Consider the following 20548-nt stretch of genomic DNA (forward strand, 5'->3'; position numbering starts at 1 on the left):
CTAAAGAAAAAGAGTCTTCAGCTAAGTAGAGGAGAATGTGGAATATTTGCATCTTTTTACAGTGAATCCTGTGGGATATTTAAAAACAGATGTATACGAAAGATAAGTAGATCTGTTGCTATTTTCTGCACTAATATTAATGGACAGCATTCCACAGTAATACTTCCACTGTAGGTTAATTACAAAATGCTGATGAGGCTTTCATGTCATAATTAGCATGCTTCAGCCTATTTTATCTGGTACCTCTGGGTCAAATATCTGGTCCATTGACTATTTTTTTCAATGAGTTAACCACAACTTTAAGTGGCCTATAATTATAACAGTGTTATTGGCATTTATTCTAAAAACAAATCACATATATTACAACAAGATGGCAGAATACCAGCATATTAATAGCTAGTGGTGTGCTGATAAGCCAGCTAGCTGGGAGAGGAAAAAAGCCCTGATTTGTGGTGTTTGCCAATTTCTGCAATATAAATATTTTCACTGTGACTGATTTCAAGCTATCAATCATTTGACAACAGGCCTGCAAAAGTCCTAAATATTTAACAATAAGCTTTTATAAGCCAGTCCAAGCCAGTACCAGCACACTACTGAACCACTGATACTTTTACATACTGAATTCTTATGTTGGAATAATGTTACTTCTTTAGCTATCCCACAAATATGTTCATTCAATTAAAATTCATCCATTAAGAGAGTATCTTTATGTAAGACATAAGTGCACTTTACAATAGAGGTTATAATAATTTGAGTCACAGACTACTTTGAGGAGCTAAGCAAGGCTATATACATTTTCTCTCCAAGGGGGGAAAAGTACTAAGAATTTTGAATATAATTTCAGGAGATTCTTGGATCTCCTTACATTTGTTCATGGGTGTCAGGTTTAAAACGCCTGCTATTTCTTTGAGCTAGAGAAACTAATGTGACAGGCAACATTCTGAATGTCATTGCTTCAGTTCACTAAGCTTATAGATTACTGGAGTGCTAAAAAGTCACTATCTCATTGCAAAAGAGTTAAGTTACCAATACAGTCATGTGTCACTTAGTGATGAGGATATTTTCTGAGAAATGCATCATTAGGCAACTTTGTTATTGTGCAAACATCATACACAAAACTAGCTGGTATAGCCTACTACACACCTAGGCTATATGGTATAGCCTATTGCTCCTAGGCTACAAATCTTTACAGCATGTTCTTGTACTGAATACTGTAAATAACTGTAACACGATAGTAAGTATTTTTGTATCTCAACATATCTCAACATAGAAAAGTTACAGTAAAAATGTGATATTATAATCTTATGGGACCACCTTCACATATTAGTCTGTGGTCTACTAATGACTGAAACATTGTTATGCAGCACATGACTATATTTTATTAATCATGTTTACTGTGTGGACTCTTCTATCATTATTCTAAAACTCAGAGATCACAAGGAATTCATAAAAAGATCATGAGGTCAATTTAATTAACCTCATTAGAAGCATTAAACAATTTAATTTTGTTTTCTCCCTTTGTTCTATGAATTTTATATGAACCATTATATAAGCTAACTCTAGAACTTGTGATATTTTAATTTTCATTTTGAAATACATACTTCCTATATGTATATATGTACATGTGTAGATGTATGTATAAACAAAAACTCAGCCAACATTATTTTATTCTTTTTTTTCTTTTTGAATCTTATTTCCTCCTGACTAGGTCAAATCCCTTTTTCATATGGTCCCAAAGTACTTGTATTTATATTTTGTGGCACACTTCACAATCAGATTTAAGCAATTAATGTTGTCATGGTTTTCAGAAATAATAATGTCTTCTTCTAGACATCAACTTTCAAGGGCAGGAAGTTTATAACCTGGCATGATGCACATCTCCTAATGTCACCAAGTGAAGATGTGTTTAAAGGAAGAATTTATGTGTAAATAATTAGCTGATACAAGTTTTTAAAAGAAAAAGATAAATGAGGAGGAAACAAAAAAGGACCAAAGTTTTAGTCAAGCAGTCAAATTGCTAGCTTTAGTTTTAGTGTGTTTCTCTTTCTATCTATTCACTGACAACAGCAGCATTTTTAGTCCTGGTAATCGGGAGGTGATGTTAATTTGATGTTTAAGGGCTAATAGATTATCATTCAAGAATATCTCTACTTTAAAAGGCAAGGAGAAAATTAATTTCTCCTCCATTTTTGAGGTTTTGTTTTGCAGAGCCTTTTCAACTCAATCCTCGAATGACCACAGAATTCTGCCCACTAATGTAAACCATCATGAGAGAATTCTGATTTATTAAAACTGGGTTGCAATTAGCAGAGTTTCTTTGTTTGTTTTAATGTTGAGTATCTGAATATGACTATTAAATTAACAAATGATGATGTCAGAGACCAATACCCCCATTTATCATTGGAATCATTCATTCAACTTATGAACAATTCAGAGGCTAAATGCTGGAACTTTTGTGTTTCAGCATCAGTAACTCCTGAGATTGGGAAGGGCCTTCTTGTACCCATAGGGACAGCAGGCATATCATTATAATCACAACTGATTGGTTGGCCAACTGAAGGTCAGGTATCCCTGTCAGAAACCTAATCTTAGTCTTTTGTCTCTTAATATGGTTCCATTTGAAATTGTTGCTTAACTCAATACATTGAAATATGAAGCCAACCCACTTTATCACATATTTATTGAACATCTACCATTGTGATAGATATATTGCCATTGTTCCAACAACAGAAAAAATGAACACCAGATACATCATGTCTTTGACAAATTTACATTCTGGCAAAGCAAGAACATAAATCACTGAAATAAAAAGCAGAGTGAAGAAAAAGCTTAAGAGACATAAACTGACAGAGAAGTCAGATACAGTATCTATTTGAATAAATCAAGCAAGGCTTCATGGAGGAAGCACCACACTGAGATGAACATTGAAGGATGAGTAGGATAGAAACAGATGGAGATTGGAGATGAAGTGGGCCTTCTATGCATGAAGATCTGCAGCTGGGAAAAACTGTGGGATGCATTTGCATAAGAACTGCAAGTAATTCCATTTGAATAGAGTATACATTACTTGTGATGGTATAATGGAAAATTATTCTAGGAAGTAGTTTTGTCCATGTTACATGTGTGAAGAGTATTATGTAAGTAATAAAAGACTGAGTAAGTAAAAGTTATGGGTTTGAGACCAATTGTTGCCATTTGACTTGTCTTTATTCCAAGATAGTAGACCATACTTCCATCTATACTGTATGAAATTAGACATTAGAAATCCAAGTCTAGACCAATTTACGAAAATAACTAAGTTCCTGTTTGGTATAGTTTATGCTTCTTTTGACCTTCCACCACAGCCCCTCCCTCTTCTCATTCTTCTCTAAGTTGAACTTCTTAGTTTGGATCCAATTCCTAATGAGAAATGGCTGATAATGACTTGGCGATTGGGGTGGTAGAGATAATCACTCTAAGGAGCATTCTCATATTATAAGGGGGAACTCAAAGTAAAATGCTGTAGGACTGTAAGGAATCACATTATAATGGCGGTATATGAGGCAGTAGGTAAATACAGGCATGCCTCAGAGATACTGTGGGTTCAGTTCCAGACCATTGCAATAAAGCGAGTCACACTTTTTTTTTTAGTTTCTTAGTGCATATAAAGGTTATGTTTACACTATATTGTAGTCTATAATAGCATGAAGTTTAAAAAATGTATATAACTTAAAAATATTTTGTGGGTAAAAAACAAAAATGATAATGTAAACTGTCAGTGAGTCAATCTTTTTGCTAATGAAGGATCTTGTCTCAATGTTGACAGCTGCTGACTGTTGAGGGTGGTGGTTGCTGAAGGATGGGGTGGCTGTGGAAATTTCTTAAAATAAGACAACAATAAAGTTTGCTGCATCCAATGACTTTTACTTTCATGAAAGATTTCTCTGTAGCATGCAATGCTGTTTGATAGCATTTCACCCACAAGAGAACTTCTTTCAAAATTGAAATCAATCCTTTCAAACCCTGCAGCTCTTTTATCAGCTGTTTATAGAATATTCTAAATCCTTTGTTGTCATTTCAACAATGTTCACAGCATCTTCACTAGTGGTAGATTCCATCTCAAGAAACCATTTTCTTTGCTCATCCATAAGAAGCAATCTCTAATTTGTTCAAGTTTTATGATGAGGTTGCAGCAATTCAGTAACATCTTTGGGCTGAACTTCCAATCCAGTTATCTAGCTTATTCTACCATATTTGTGGTTACTTCCTCTACTGAAGTCTTGAACCCCTCAAAATTACTCATGAATGTTGGAAGCAACTTCCTTCAAACTCCTGTTAATGTTGGTATTTTGACTTCCTCCCATGAATCACTAATGTTCTTAATTGCATCTAGAATGGGGAATTCTTTTCAGAAGGTGCATTTTACATTGTCCAGATCCATCAGAGGAATCACTATCAATGGCAGCTACCATCTCATGGAAATGTGTTTCTCAGAGTTGAAATTATTCCTTGATCTATGGGCTTCAGAATGACTGTTGTGTTCACAGGCATGAAAACATTAATATCCTTGTACAATTCTATCCCAGCTCTTGGGTGAATAGGTGCATTATTCATAAGCAGTAATATTTAGAAAGGAATCTTTTTGTTGAGCAGTAGGTCTCAACGGTGGGCTTAAAATATTCAGTAAACCATGCTGTAAACAGATGTGCTGTTACCCAGGTTTTGTTTCCCCATTTGTAAAGCACAGAGTAGATTTAGCATAATTCTTAAGGGCCCTAGGATTTTCAGAATGGTGAATGAGCATTGGCTTCAACTTCAGGTCACCAGCTGCATTATCCCCAAACAAGAGAGTCAGCCTGTTCTTTGAAGCTTTGAAGTCAGACATTGACTTCTCTTCTTTAGGTATAAAAGCCTTAGTTAGATGGCATCTTCTTCCAAGATAAAACTGTTTCATCTGCATTAAAAATCTTTTTTGTTTTTCTGTAGCCAACTTCATCAATTATCTTAGCTGTAACTTCTGGATAACTTGCTGTAGCTTCTACAACAGCACTTGATGTTTCAGTTTGCACTTTTATATTATAGAGAATGGCTTTTTTCTTTAAACCTCATGAACCAACCTCTGCTAGCTTCCAACTTTTCTTCTGCATCTTTCTCAGCTCTCTCTGTCTTCATAGAATTGAAGAGAGTTAGGGCCTTTCTCTGAATTAGGCTTTGGCTTAAGGGAATGTTGTGGCTGGTTTGATCTTCTATCCAGACCACTCAAACTTTCTTTGTATCAGCAATGAGGGTATTTTGTTTTCTTACAATAATTTATGTGTTCACTAGAGTAGCACTTTTAACTTTCTTTAAGAGCTTTTCTTTTGTATTCAAAACTTGGCTAACAGCTACAAGAGGCATAGATAGCTCTAAGCCTATCTCAGTTTTTTTACATCCTCACTAAGCTTAATCCTTTCTAGCTTTTGATTTAAAGTGAGAGACTTGCCGCTCTTCCTTTCACTTACACTTAGAGGCCATTGTAGGGTTCTTAATTGGCCTAATTTTGATATTGTTTTGTCTCAGGGAATAGGTAGGCCCATGGAGAGGGACCAAGATGGGGAATGGCTGGTGGGTGGAATAGTCAGAACAACACAATATTTATTAAGCTCTCCATCTTCTATGGAAGCAGTTCATAGGTTTCCCAAAATAATTACAATAGTAATATCAAAGATCACTGACCACAGATCACCATAAGCACATATAATAATAATCAAGTTTATTGTGAAAATTATGACAATTGATACAGAGACATGAAGTGAGCACATGCCTTTGGGAAGAAAGATGCCAGCAGATTTGCTCAACAGCATTGCCACAAACTTGCAATTTTTTTAAAAGTGCAATATTTGAGAAGCACAAAAAAATTCAGCACAATAAAACAAGTTATGCCTGTAGACTGCTGCCAAGGGACACTGATGTTGGCTTCTCACATCATATAAAGTAGAACAGCATGTACATGTCTTCCTTCTGTGGCTCACAGTGGCCATTGGTAGTAGGAGTGACAGCCTGACTCGGAACGTAGATGACTCAGGATGAACCATTTCCATTAATGGAAATTAATCAAGGTATAGGTCCCATGTCTTTCCAGTCACATTCTTGGCATGAACTAGTGAAGGGGCATGAGGCAGTTAGGATAGTGGAAAGATAACTAAAAATCAGGCAGTCCTGGGTTTTGAAACCAGATCTCTCAGTTTTCACGTTTATTAAAAAAAAAAAAAAACTAGCAATGGGTACATGAGTTGTAAGAGCCATTCTACCTCTCTAATATCATATGAGAAGGCATACATTATGGGATGTTCCTCTCTGAAGTTTTGAGGCATAGAGGAGAGTCAGCTCTGAAAGAATTCAGGTTTTGTTAAAGTGGCAGCTTTGATAGTTTCTTCTTGACATCTGTTCACTAGAGAGGGCTGTTGGGAGGGGCGAGTTGTGCACGGATGACTGACATGGGAACTGGGGACCTATATCTTCGGTCAGCTCCACAAAGTGGCATTCTGTCAGGAAGATGTTCTGCTGGGCAGGTGGCAACTGTAGGTCATGCTGGGAGTGCCACTGTTTGTGGAAAGAAGAGATCACATTCTGGAATGCTGCCTGGAAGCGGTGAGACAGTAGGTTATAGATAATGGGGTTGACAGCTGAGCTTAGGTAGAAGAAGACACCTGGAATGCAGGGGATTTAAAAAGATGTGCTGAGAAGAACTTAAGTGACCGGCATGAAGGAAGAAGCATAAATATTTACAAAGGCCTAGAATCCCTGTGATTGCCTCTTTTATAAGTGATAATACATACAAGCATCTAATTGAGAATACAAAATGCTCTGAATAGATCTTCCACCTGTGCACTTAGCCATCAAACACAAAGATTAAAGAGTCTTGGAGTAAGTTAGGCTGACATGGGATCTCTCTGAGATGTTCAGCAACTTTCTTTGATCACTACTTGTTTAATTAAAGAACGTGTTTCTATAACATGACTGAAAGATGCTTAAATATCAGAGGGAAGAGAAACGTTTCTATCTCATTGGAATTTTACTTAAATCTATAATTTGGAATTGCAAGTAGTGGAAGAAGGTAAATCAGCCAAGGCTTAGTTCCTGCTGAGACTCCTTATAATGCTAAGATAAGGCTTCAAAGAAATATTCCCTAGCGTGCTGTTCCTACCTACCCTTTTCCCTTGATGGTTCCTCCATCCTTTTGAAGAATTGTATTTTACCATTTATTTCCTCTACCAATTAACCTTCACATTGTCATTTTCCTGTTTGGAATACACTCTTCCTTTATTGCCTTTTTAAATTTTATTTCTCTAAAGCCCAAAATGAGCCCAAGTTTGGGAATCAGAGGACCTAGTTTCTGATCTTGGCCCTCTAATATCCTGTGGCCTTAGACAAACCCTGGCACTTCAGTTTCTTTCTCTGTAAAATGGGAATGTGATTTCCAGCCTAACCCACCTCCCTGGATTATTGTGAGGGTAAAGTTAAGATACCATCCACAGAGAGGTTGAGAATGGCTAAGAATGTAAAACAAGTGATGGGTAATATTGCCAACAGGTTCCTTGTTGTCCTTATTTGTGTGGTTCAGGACATTCAGAATGCTATATGCCTTGTTTACAGAATAAACATGGAAGAATATTAAAGGAGAATATTTCTATGCATTAATACTATTAGTTCATTCAAAAAATAAATATTGATTTAACTCTTATTATGTGCCATGAACTTCAAAGCACATTGGGAGGTAGTGAATTTAGACTTTGTTCTCCAAGATCTTGGAATGGTACTGCAGAGACAAGATTTATGGCTAAGTTAAATAATTAACAATACAACAATACCAAGCAGTATCTGTTAAGAACAAATATGAGATAACAAATCATGCTATAGCAATTCACATAATAACAGAAACACAAGGACTGTGATAGTCATAAAAGATTTAGTGGGGGGCGATTGAACTCTAGCCAGGCCTCAAAATGGGTGAGAGATAGTTGAGGAAGATAGGAGAGGGTGTTGCAGGTACAGGGTATATAGCACGCACAAGTATTCGGGGGCAGGAATGGCCATATTGTGCAGGAATAATGTGCAGAACTCTCTAATTACCAATTTGATAAGTATATGGTCTATGAATAAAAATAATAAAAGTTGGAGGATTAAAAGGCAAGTTGGGGGTATTTTCTGTAGGGTTTAAGAGATTTAGATTTAATCTAGTGTGCTAATATAAAAGGGGAGAGATGGTATCTGAACAGGATCATGTCATTATTAAGGCTATAACTTGAAAATCTTAAGATAATTGCCTTGATGCATCCAGAGATTTGTAGTCAATTAGTCAAGTCTCATTTGACCTTGTAGTGCTTTCTCATTTATTTAAACATTTCTGTTTTCTGAAGATTAACCAAAAGGATAAACTAAGAGGTATACATATTTTTGAGCTTTGGTTGCAAATGGTTGAACAAGAAAGTGCTAATGTCCAGGAATAAGCTATACATTAGGCCTGCTGGGTACAAAAAAGAGGGTGACAGCAAATATATAGTATACACAATATTCAGTATAGATGTCATTGTTTCTGCTTTGTACACATCTGGAGCTTAACTTGTAAAAGGTGATCTTATCTTTCCTTTGCGGTGATGTCTTCAATAATCTAATGAGCCCATAGAATCAGCCGGTGACCAGGAGAGGTGGGGGGACAGAAGAGGTCTGAGCCTAAGGCTAACACTGAGTTAGCTGTCACTGACTGAGAAAGAAGAAACTAGGTGGTCATTCTCTGCTCCATTTTAGTAGAAAGAACACTGAACTTGAAGTTAGATGACTTGGGTGGGTTATTTGTTAGCTAAGTGCCTTAGGGCAAATCATTTCTTCTTGTGGAAGGGTTTTATTTTTGACTATACAATATTAATCATAATATCCACCTAATGACCTTGCGATGATTATAGAAAGATATACAGCAATTACAGCTTAAAGAGCTCTTTAATGTCTATTATCGCATTTGCTCCTTACCATCAGTTCATGGTTTGTCTACAGGAGGCTTTTTTTTTTTTTTTTTTTTTTTTTTTTTTTTTTTTGCCATTTTACAGTTGAGGAAACTTTGGTGTGAAGGCAGCCACATTCTCCAGATCACTCAGAATAGCAATGGTGAAATTGGGTTGCAAATCCAGGTCATCTGACTTACTGACCTTTCCACCATGGTTTCCACAATATACTATGGTATCCTCAACAAGCAGAGTTACAGTAGCCTAAAAGGAGAACTTGATGACCTATTAATACCATTTGGTTTTCCTTCATGAGGATATAATACTTCCCAAAGGCAATATGAGATTTCAGGGACATGGGTGTTTACTAAATAAGAACCAACTTAATTGCATGGCCATTTGGAGGATAACCAAAGGAATCACTCCTTGACCATTTTCCTTCTGTAATCATCACAGTTAGACTTGAGGTTTTCCATAAAGTAGCCTTGAAAATAGTGATCTGGTATATATGTATTTGGAACAGTACCAAACATAATCAATCTCTGAATAAAAGAAAAATCAAATGTCTTCATTATAGCATGGCAGATCCCCGTGATAAATTGGAGTACTTAGGCGTCTAAGCAAGATGAAGAAGAAGCTGCTGTTACCTGAATACTAGTCATGCACCAAATCCAGCTAAGGTTTTACCTGACACCACATGGATGAGGTTGAACACAGCAGCCAGGGATTCAGTCCACTCCTCCACAAAGCTGAAGAAGAGTCGGTCAATGTGGAACGGGGCCCAACAGATAGCAAACACTAAGACCAAGACAACTGAAAATGGATGATAAATGGGAGACCAGAAGACAGTCTGTGCAAGGATAGGTATACAATGCTCATTCTGAGTCAATCATTTCTTCTGGCAGTTTTTCCCTTCAACTTTGTGAAGCTATAACAGTTATAGAGGCAAACTAGATCCCAAAGAGCCTCAGTACAAAACACTTAAAACACAAGAATGAATTGTATAAGATCTAGGATCAGTTTTCCATAAGATTATACAAGATTTCTCATATCATGTAAAACTTTTTAGAACATTTAAAATAGTATTTAATTTATTTCAAAGTCCTGAAAACATCTTATTGTGAAAGATAAATAATAAACTGTTAAATGTGTATATAAATTCATCTTGTTGTTATAGGAATAATTAGAAGTTTCTCTGAATTCAATAATTTACAATTCTGCAATGGGTAGGCAAGGAGAAAGAAGATATCAAACAACCACAAGCATAATAGTACTTTACAAGAATCTTTTGATTGGAAGGGATGTGTCTGTCATATTATAAATTGCTACAGCACAGAATTCCTTCCCATCTCTTATTTTCACCTCCCAAAACAGAGACTGGTATTTCTGTAGTTTTTCTTTGGGGCATTTAAGCTCCACAAATTAAACACACACACAAACACACTTTTTTTTCCCTTTTGAAGTTATAAATACTTTACTTTGCTATGACATGACTCTTGGGATTTGCCTAAATATAATCTTTTGGGGCTAGGGGAGAGATAAGGGTATACATGAAACAAGATTAGCTGTGAGGTAACACTTTTTGAAGCTGGGTGATGGGTACATGGGTATTCATTTTACAGTTTTCTGTACTTGTGTACAGATATGAAGTTTTCATAGTAAGCAGTATTATATGTGCATTTCCTGTTGGCATTAAACACATTCAGAGTAAGTTGTTTGCCTGTGTGGTATGGTTTCAAAGATAACTATAGGTTTCTACTGAATTTGCCAACCCAAGAAAAGTCCCTAATCTGTTCACTACTGCCTACAATTCCCTTTAATTAAAACTTTAATTCCTGACGGGCGTGGTGGCTCAGGCCTATAGTCCCAGCACTTTGGGTGGCCAAGGGGTGGATCTCCTGAGGTCAGGAGTTCAAGAACAGCCTGGACAAAAGCCTGTCTTTACTAAAAATACAAAAATCAGCCAGGTGTGGTTGCACACGCCTGTAATCCCAGCTACTCAGGAGGCTGAGGCAGGAGAACTGCTTGAACCTGGGAGGCAGAGGTTACAGTGAGCCGAGATGCCACTGCACAGCAGCCAGGGCAACAGGGCAAGACTCCATCTCAAAAACAACAACAACAACAACAGTAACAACAAACAACTTTAATTCCTGTTAAAGTTGAACCCCATCCCAACGCAAATACTTTACAGTGTATTCTGTTATTGTGACTTTAATATGAGTGAGCTTCATTTTTTTTTTTTTTTTTTTTTTTTTGTGAGAGTAGATTATGACCAAGGAGAAAAAGGGAGGGATAATGAAGAAACTATGTTTCTTAATAGAGAAAGTCAAGTGCCAAGAGGAGCTAAAATATTTCCAAGAAGATAACTCTTAGAATCGAGAAGACCCACTTCAGGGACTTCACAGTTTATTTTTTGTTCAGAAATGCTGTATAGTTACAGTGAATGTTTCATATGCATATTAGCCTAGAGGATTCATTTCTTCTAAACTTTAGATTTTGATTTGCAAAATGTATTATAAATCTCCTTTCCCTCATCAGTAACTCTCATATAGTAGTGCTGCATCATATATTTTTATAACATTCTTTTGGGAGACTGTGGCTCAGTAAGTGAATTTTAAAAAAGATCTTATTTATTCAAAAGTATACTGTTTGAAACAAAGTTATACAATGTCATATGTGAAATGGCTACATGGAGATGCTTGCCAGATGTTCTTAACCTGGAACTAAAAGATCCCATGGAGTCTATGAGTATCAGGGGTTGGTTCGTGACCTCGTGAGATGGATTGTAAAATCTTTTGTGTATGCATATTTGTTCATTTTTTTTTTTGGAATGGAGAGTCTACAGCTTTCATCATATTTTAAAAGAAATCCATAATACAAATAGGTTAAAAACCTGCTCATTTCACAGAGGGGGAAAGTGAAGCTCAAAGGCTGAGAAAGTGAATGTAGTTTACCAAGCACCACACAGAGTGTATGTCAGTGGATGAAACTGAGAGTGTTGTTTTGAGGGTTCAAAACCAAAAATGAAACAAAACACACAGGTCCTAGAAGCTTGAAGAAGCAAAGGAAGACAGGTCACCTAGCGTTGACATAGACCATTAAGGAGGTGTCTTCATTATATATCTCTCCCCTTTGCTCCTTGATCTTAATCTACTCTCATAAATACTCTGTTTCAGGATAAATTGGAACCTACCCCAGCAGCTTTTAGTTGGTACCAAATGTACCTCCTTTGCTCTTATGAACAAAACAAAACAAAAAACAAAATGGGGCACTTACACAGCATCTTGTTGACTGATTTTCTGCAGGGTCTTTGAATATTTGCATTCCCTTCATCTGCCTCAAGAGATTTGTCGTTCTTTAGCTGAAAGGGAAGTAAGTTGGGAGAGATAGTAAGAAAGAGAAACATTTTTCCTCCTGTTAAAATCTGAGAAACATAACTCAAACACTCATTTTGAAGACAGAAGAACTGAGACCTAGAGAAATGTAAGACTATGTCAAATGTTTAACAGTATGTTGAAGGTGGAATTGGATTCAGGTCATCTACTCAACTGGATAAATGATTGTGGCCAAGTAATAGTGCAACCACTTTTCGTATACAGTTATGTGGAAACTTGGCTGTGTAGCATGTTAATAGGTGTTCCATGAAAAATGTAAAATTCTGAAGTTCAAGAAAAGTTAGAAAGGCTTCTCAATTCATTCATTCACTCATTCATAATTATTAGAAATCTGTTAAAGTGAAATCCTTCTGCTATGTGGTGGATAAGTAGTAGAAAACCAAAACAGGAATTCTTCTTGCCTCATCAGTATTTATTGTGGGTCTTCTCAGAGACTTAAATATGCTGATGGGCATTATGAATTTTCAAGGGGGATAGTGTATCAACTTTCCACTTAGCTCCCCTCTACCTTCCACACTCACATCACCTACTCATATCTTAGCCAAAAGGAAGATAGTGTTTATTTGAGTAAACAATATTTTCCCCCATCCCTTTTCAGTGGATTACCTTGTACCATCTTGACAAACACAAATTGGGAAATGTTGTTTTAATATTACAGTAATATTAATTACTGAAAAGTCTTATGTGTTTCTGAGTTAAGATGTTTAAAGTATATTCATCCTTGTTGGAAGATATGGAGATCCTTGATGTAACATTTGAAACTTTCAGCTATCAACACTACTTGTATGCACAATCTTCCTTGCTCAGTTCAAGTCCTGCCTGTTCCTGAAAGACTTTGATGACCACTTTAGCCCACTGTCTTCTCCTTCCTTTGAACTCCCACAGCACTGAAGATCTACATCATTCATCCAGTTGTGGAAGTTTTTCTCTTTATTTTACACATTTTTTAATTTGTGGGGATGTTTGGCCAAATAAAGGAAGCTTTAAGGACTCATGATAAAATACCATCAAATATCCAGAAATTAGTATAGTACATAGTGAATATATATTTGCCCATTGGTTCTCTAGCATTTACTTCTCTCTTCTCTTAATAATAGTACCCTAATTTTCCCTTAGGGAATGTACTCCTTCACCATTCTTAGTCTTTAATTTGTATAGAGGTGTCACTAAACTTCAGCTCCAGGTATAGTCCCTAAACAATTTAGCCAATCAACTTGTCCTATCCTCCAGTCACAATGATTGAATAATGCAGACCAATGAGATTTCAGATATTTGCTTGTGCTTCTGAAGATGCAAGTTTTCATTTATTTTTTATTGGGACTGCCAGAGGGAGTCCTTCTCTGCATATGAGGTCTGGAATTACAAACGTTATTTTTTTTCCACCACAAAGGAAAAATGCTTGGAGCCACCAAAGGATGACTGTGTGCAGTTTGAGGTTGAAACCAACACCATAGAAAAAAAGAGCAAAGAAACAGAAATAAAGTTAGGTTTATAATAAGATCTTGTGTTTTATTTAATTAATCTTCACCAAGAGCTAGCTCGGCTTCTGAACTTTTCATGTCTATGCTCCCTTTGGGATTTACCCAGGGTTGGAGTCTCTCATCGGCAGTGTAGAAAGTCCGGGCTAATTGATTGAAGCCATCAGGTGGAACGAAAATTTAACTTATTTTATACAGTCATGGCAGTAGATTAGAATCAATCTATTTAGTTACAGGTAGATAGATTCTAATTCAAGATAAGGAAGAAATTGTTGTGATTATGTGCAATAATGGAACAAACTGCTATAAGAAGCAATAATCGTCCTGGGCTGGATAGCATTTTGAAGGAATATTCCAGAAAAGGTATTTAAAATTAAATAGACTTGGAAGAGTGGGTCTTTAAAAGCTGCCTCGAAACTTCAGCAAATCCATATCCAGTCTGCCTAACAAACATATATGCTGCTTGCAGTTAGGTAGCACTCAGGACCACATAGGACCTCAAGAATCCTCTTGGATAATGTATAAACCTGGCCATTTGTCTCTTGAATATATCGGAGTGTTCTACATGTATCTGTGTCTTCATAAAGTAAAGGATTAAAGACTCTGTGAGATTAGGACTAGAAAGGAAAAATCTGAAGGTGAAAAGTATTATTAATGCAATAGTAAAACAAAATCATGCAGGTAGAGTGCTTATCTCAGTGCCTGGCACATGATACTCAGCAAGCTGTATATTACTGTTATTACAGTGATTCTGATTATTATCCAGAGTATACTAAAGAGACATCAGAAAAAATGATTTTTAAAAACTAGAGTTGTTTGTTTATATATGTGAGGTTACTTTTGTGAAGTACTGAGTCCCTTCTAGAAATTCTTTTCTCATGTTACCACTCGCTCACAAAGAGTGCCTGTACTGATACAAAGGAGGCAGAGAAGAAAAACACATTCAAGGTTAGAGCAATGTATCAAACTTCAAACTTTACTAACTCATCTTAGATTAAATCTATTAAAGGTTCTAATTACTTCATGCCATTTAAAGATTGTGGTTTTTACATTATGCAGTTATTCTATTATTTTATTTCAGTTCATAATCAAGAACAATAAAAAATATTGAGATATATTAGTCACTTCCTGCCTTGTGTTTAACAGTTCTCAATGGTAATTTCTCCACCCCAAGGAACAATTTTTAAAAAAATCAAACATCAAACAAGTAGTTCACGCAATTCTTTTATGAACAGGCTTCCTGTAGCAGCATAGTTTACACTAAAAAGAAAATCATGCGCTGATGAATTGTTGCTTATTTTGCAGCTTCCTTAGTTTATAATGACCTAACTAGCTAACTAGAGGAAGAGTGAAAAATTGATTACTTACATATGGTGTACATTGTTTCAACAGAATTTGGAGTGGTTGACAGAATAGAATAGAATCAAAACAGTTAGTCTAGCCAATATTCAATGCTGCTTTATCGTTGAATAATTTCACTTCCCTACAGATGTTTAGTAAAGTAGATATTCAACCATTTGTTATTCTTCCCCACCCCAAAACTTTTATTTTACAACTCAGGTTACAAAAGGAGGAGTGAAAATTTGTGATTACTATTACTAAATATTGTGATTACTAAAAGTTGTGATTACCATTACTATATAGTGTGATTACTAAAAATTGTGATTACCTTCTTTAGCTACAGAAGAGCAAAGTGAAAGGGAGGTTCGCGAGGTTATTATTCAGGTTGATACATATGCTGATCAGTTGTTTATACTGCCTGAAAACACTCTACCAGATGTTCATTTATGTAGTTTGTGGGACTTAGTTTCAGAATACCAGATTATAATAGAGGTTTTGTGTAAATATCTCTGTAATCTTAACACAATCTATTTACTTAAAAAAATTAGTGCAACCCTGTGTTGGCATGGTTGAATTCTGCTGCAATTCATACATCCATCCTCATCAACTCAATCATGAATGCAGCATGCAGGAGATGTAAGAACTAAATCAGACTGTCACCAGAACTTCCTCCCAGATGTGGAGGGACTTGCCCTAGAATTGTCTATTTTCTATCTCTATAACTTTCAAAGCCTGGAGAACAGCTCAGTGGTGGCTGTGTCCTGGAATGATGCAGCGTGACTGAATGCCGAGCTGTGAGCACAGATATGGGTTTCCTCCTTCTCTGGTCCTGTGATTTCATCAGTCTTGGGCTTGCTGCCTTCTGAAAGCAGTGGGTCCCAGAGTCAATCACACCTTCAAACTTTCCAACAGAGTCAGTCACTTAACAATCATTAGGATTGCTTGGGTCTCTTTGAGATGATATTTCCAAGTCTTTGTTTTAAAGGTAGAGAAGCTAAAGCCCAGCAATGAAAGAAGTAATTTGGCCTCATTCATTCACTGAGCTTACAGTCTAGTTGGGGAGAAAACAATTAATTAAGGAATCCATAAGTATGGAAATATAAATTGTAATGAAGGAAAATCACGGAGAGCCATGAGCACCTACAACAGGAAACAGGGATGCTCAGGGAATCTGGGAGAGCTTCCCTGAGGAAGTGTGTTGAAGTATGACACAGAGAATAAATGAGGGTTAGAAAGGCAAAAGGGGGAGTGGTGGCAGACAGTAGGAACATTTCAGGCTACAGGTATAGTGTACATAAAGGCCCTGCGATCAGTGACACAGAATAGGGCCTACTTTTCCTGAGTTTCAGTATAGAGATTTTTAAATTCTTCTAGAAGTGACTTTGTAAGCGTTAGTTTCTTTCCTGGTGTCCTCTGGTACCCTGGATAACAGCTCATCCTTCCTGAAAACACGCTGTCAAAAGTTGCATTACATACACAAAGCAAACCAGGGTGGTTTTTAAACTTTTGTCTGAGCTATCACTTACCTCCTGATACAAGGTAGCCATGGACTTTTGATAATAAAACACAATGAAACTGATTGTAACAGATTGGAAGAGGAACTGTGCATTTCCTACCCAAAGTTAAATATTTTTCCCAAACTGACCCAAAATAGGTGACTGTTTGGCATTGGATGAGGTAATACTAAGTGGGTGGGTATTTCTCATAAGACTTTCTTTGGAGTTGTATAGAAGTCTTTTCCCCGCAGTGAGATGTGCAGGACATTCTTAAGACATGGCTGTGAGCTAGTGCGGGGTGGGACATGTCTCTGGGAATACAGGTGCTAGCCCTCCAGGAGGGGACTGGCACAGCTCTCTGCCTAATTAGATTTACTCTTGTGCCCAGATGTCCGTGACACTTAGAATTTGTTCTTCCTACTTAGACCTCGCTATTCACCTTAGGGACAATAGGTATTCAAAAGGACTACCATTGGGCACTCGCTTCTGACAATCAGCTTCTCAGAGATGGACTGAAATAGGAGTATATTAGTTGTCACGTAAAGTGTGATGTCAGAGCCATCTCAAAGCAAATGATGTGAATGTGATATCTGTTTGTCCTGTCATTTAAAACTCACGTTGCTTCAGCTCACAGGTGTTTTTTTTTCTTTTTTTAAAGGAATAATAGTCTGTTAGAGCTAGAGGGGACATAGATAGGATCTGATGTGACCTTTTCATTTTATACATGGGAAAACTAATTCCAGGAGAATTATGTGGCTTGCCTAAAGGCATATTATATGTCAGCTGTAGATCTGGGAGTCTAAATGGTCTCGTAACTGTTTACTACACAAGCTATAATACCTCCCTTAAGTAGGTGTAAAATTGTCATTGTCAAGAACTTTTCTCTTCATGAATTTGGGTGCAGAATATACCAGAGAGGAATTATATAGACTAATTCCTACCCTTATTAAAAATAGTTTCTCTCAGCTAATTTAGACACCCCCCTTCTGAAAAAGAAATCAGTTTACCACCATAAACATAGGAAAAGAACCTCTAATTATATATGTTGCAAAATAAGTGATATCTTTTTCTTAATTTCAGATAAGCTCTTATTCACATTTTTTCACTCTATCTCATGTGCTGTTTACTTCCTTATCTCTCAATCTGCACCTGCTCAAAAGAAGCTCAAGTTATCTCAGTCATGTCATTAATATATATGACTATATATTATATATAACTATATATTATATATATGACTATATATTATATATAACTATATATTATATATATGACTATATATTATATATGTAACTATACATATAATATATATAGTTTTATTTTATTTTGTTTCAACCTCATTTTAATGAAAGGGTCGGAGCAACCACAGGAAATGTCTGATTTTAAAACTGAATACCTATCTTGGACTACAAAATAGGCAGGGATAGTTTGTGTTATACTCAGACCAAGTTGGTGTAGAGGAAAATCTCAATGCAGGCAGTGGCCAGGGGCTGGAAAGTGACAACAGGATGTGGAGAAGTCTCTCAAAGTGTGGCCACCTCACCACAGATCACCTGATGTGCTTATTTAAAATGAGGCTCCACCTCAGACCTTCTGAATCCCATTTTCCTGGGGGTGAGGTATGCATATTGCTCCCAAAGTAAGTTTTCTGCATGATTCTTAGGAACATTTAGATACGAGAACCCCAAGAATAGAGGGAAGAAAAATAGAAGACGAGCTAAAGGAAATGATAAATAGTTGTGGTTACCATTCATCTCATTTGAGGCAAGTCCTTTTAAGTCTCAATTTCCCATCTGAGCTCATTCTATTTTCCCTCTGTTCCCTTCCTGAATTTCCCCAATTCTAAGTTTTCCTCTGAACTTTGAGCCTGTGAAAAAAGAAGGGATGCTGCCTCAGGCCACCCCAGCCTAGATACTCACTCTGAGTGCCATGAGGTAGTAGAGGACACTGATGACAGTCATGGGGAGGAGGTAGAATAGGAAGGAGGTGACCTGGATGATGAAATTGTAGATCCACATGGGCTTGATGACCGTACAGGTGGCCGAACCTGGGACCAAGGACCCATTGGGGAAGTAGTGGAACTTGATGCCATGGATGCTGGTGTTGGGCAGGGAGAAGAGCACAGAGAAGCCCCAGACGATGCCGAGGATCCTGAGGGCCCGGCGCCGGGTGCTCTGCAGTTTGGCGCGGAACGGTTGTAGGATGGCCACGTAGCGCTCCACGCTGACGGTGGTGATGCTGAGGATGGAGGCGAAGCACACGGTCTCAAAGAGGGCCGTCTTGAAGTAGCAGCCCACGGGCCCGAACAAGAAAGGGTAGTTGCGCCACATCTCATAGACCTCCAGGGGCATTCCAAGGAGCAGGACCAGGAGGTCAGAGACCGCCAGGCTGAAGAGGTAGTAGTTGGTGGGCGTCTTCATAGCCTGGTGCTGCAGAATCACCAGGCACACCAGGACATTGCCAATGACCCCCACCACAAAAATTGGCACATACACCACAGACACGGGGAGGAAGAAGTGGCTGCGCCGAGGTCCGCAGAGGAAGGCCAGATACTCCTCGGTGCTGTTCAGGTGTTTCTGGAATGGATCTTCTAGTTTCTGCTGGTAGATCCAGGAAGCATTCTGAAGTTTTTCCATCCCTGACATTAAAATCCAAGGCCTGAGCCTCCCCTGGTACAAGGCTCTGTTTCAAGCTGAGCCAGGAAAAAAAAAAAAAAAAAAAAAGAAAGAAAAAAGGAAAAAAAAAAAAAAAGAGAGAAAGCAGTCACGAAAATCACAGGCTTCGTAAGGAAGGCTGGGAGAGAGTGAGTGTTTCACCCTCCAGGTTAGGCTGCCTGGACCGCCGATCCCTTTTGAAGAGCCCCGAGACACAAGCCCCTCCCCTTGACAGGCTGAGGGCCAATGAGAGTGTGTTAGGCTGCACTGGAGGAGAGGGGTGCTGGCTTCGAGTCAGGAAGCAGGGGAGGAGGCAGAGACCTCTCCCTGAATGGGAAGGAGCTGGGAAGGCAGAGCTGACACAAAAGAAGCCACTCGAACTTCATGGATGGGCACTTTGAGCAATGCAGGTTGCAAAGTTGTGGGAATCTGGGTAGACATAGAAATTAAAGTTGCAGGGCCATGGGCAAAAGAATACCAATCTCCACTAACCCTTGTCAGCCGTACAGCATGATGAAAATAGGAGATCAATAGATTTCTCAAGTTATCTTGTTCCACTGGAAATTCAGGGTTCTCTGGGGATTAATGTGATAACATGATTAATGTGACTTTTTGGTTTTGACTGCATCAACGATAGAATCCAAAGCCTGAAAGGGCGCATGCACAGTGCCTAGCCCTGACTGCTAACTGACTCTTCAGTCTCAGCAGAGCTTTGCTGTAAGCAAAAGGCAAATGGACTTCAGAATTAGGAACACTCATAGAAATTTAGGAAAGTTGGCACAGTTACCCAAACTCTTAGAGGCTCATTTCCTTATCTGCATCATTAATTCGATTGCGTTCCACAATAACTTCTTGAGGACTCACTATTTGCCAGGGAATGTTCTAAGCTTTGTAGAAACATTAGTGTACAAGCAAGACAAGGTCTCTGCCCTAGTGGAGCTTTTCTTGCAGTAGGGAATTCTGAAAACACACAAGCAAATGAATAAATTAATAATATAATTTCAGATAGTAATTGATAAATAATTATTTATCAAGGATGGTGAAAGAAAACATCTCAGGAGATGTCACTTTAGCTGAGGTCTGAATGATGAAGTCAGTCATGAAAGAGCTAAGGGAAGTGTATTACTCAGCAAAAGTAATAGCAAATGCAAAGGTCCTGAGGCAGAAACAAGCTGGATAGGTTTTAAAAATTTCAGGAAGACCAGAATAACTGGAATTTAATAAGTGGTC

At 37.6% G+C, this 20548-nt stretch overlaps 1 protein-coding gene across 2 annotated transcripts; it reads right to left on the reverse strand.

The window, feature by feature from the left end:
• Positions 1-5707: 5707 nt before the first annotated feature.
• Positions 5708-20116, reverse strand: NMUR2 (neuromedin U receptor 2). 2 transcript variants are annotated; one of them, XM_003828982.5, is made up of 4 exons: positions 18584-20116; positions 12234-12318; positions 9645-9770; positions 5708-6668 (listed from the first exon to the last, which is right to left on the reverse strand). In XM_003828982.5, the coding sequence occupies exons 1-4, from the start codon at positions 19307-19309 to the stop codon at positions 6358-6360; spliced, it is 1248 nt and encodes a 415-aa protein (XP_003829030.2). In that variant the 5' UTR covers positions 19310-20116; the 3' UTR covers positions 5708-6357. The 2 variants fall into 2 exon arrangements, with proteins under 2 accessions (XP_003829030.2, XP_054968789.1); XM_055112814.2 differs by lacking the exon at positions 9645-9770 and having other exon boundaries at positions 5713-6668.
• Positions 20117-20548: the final 432 nt, after the last annotated feature.

Source organism: Pan paniscus, chromosome 4 (assembly GCF_029289425.2).
Source record: "Pan paniscus chromosome 4, NHGRI_mPanPan1-v2.0_pri, whole genome shotgun sequence".
In the NCBI taxonomy this organism is placed as follows: Eukaryota; Metazoa; Chordata; class Mammalia; order Primates; family Hominidae; genus Pan; species Pan paniscus.

What these genes read in the sequence shown, in the direction of transcription:
- NMUR2 (XM_003828982.5), bottom strand. Translation starts at nt 19,309, where the DNA reads ATGTCAGGGATGGAAAAACTTCAGAATGCTTCCTGGATCTACCAGCAG. An exon ending in ATCAGTCAACAAGATGCTGT is followed by an intron (nt 9,771 to 12,233) that starts GTAAGTGCCCCA and finishes ATCCATTTTCAG; the next exon opens with TTGTCTTGGTCTTAGTGTTT. An exon ending in CCTCATCCATGTGGTGTCAG is followed by an intron (nt 6,669 to 9,644) that starts GTAAAACCTTAG and finishes CCTGCATTCCAG; the next exon opens with GTGTCTTCTTCTACCTAAGC.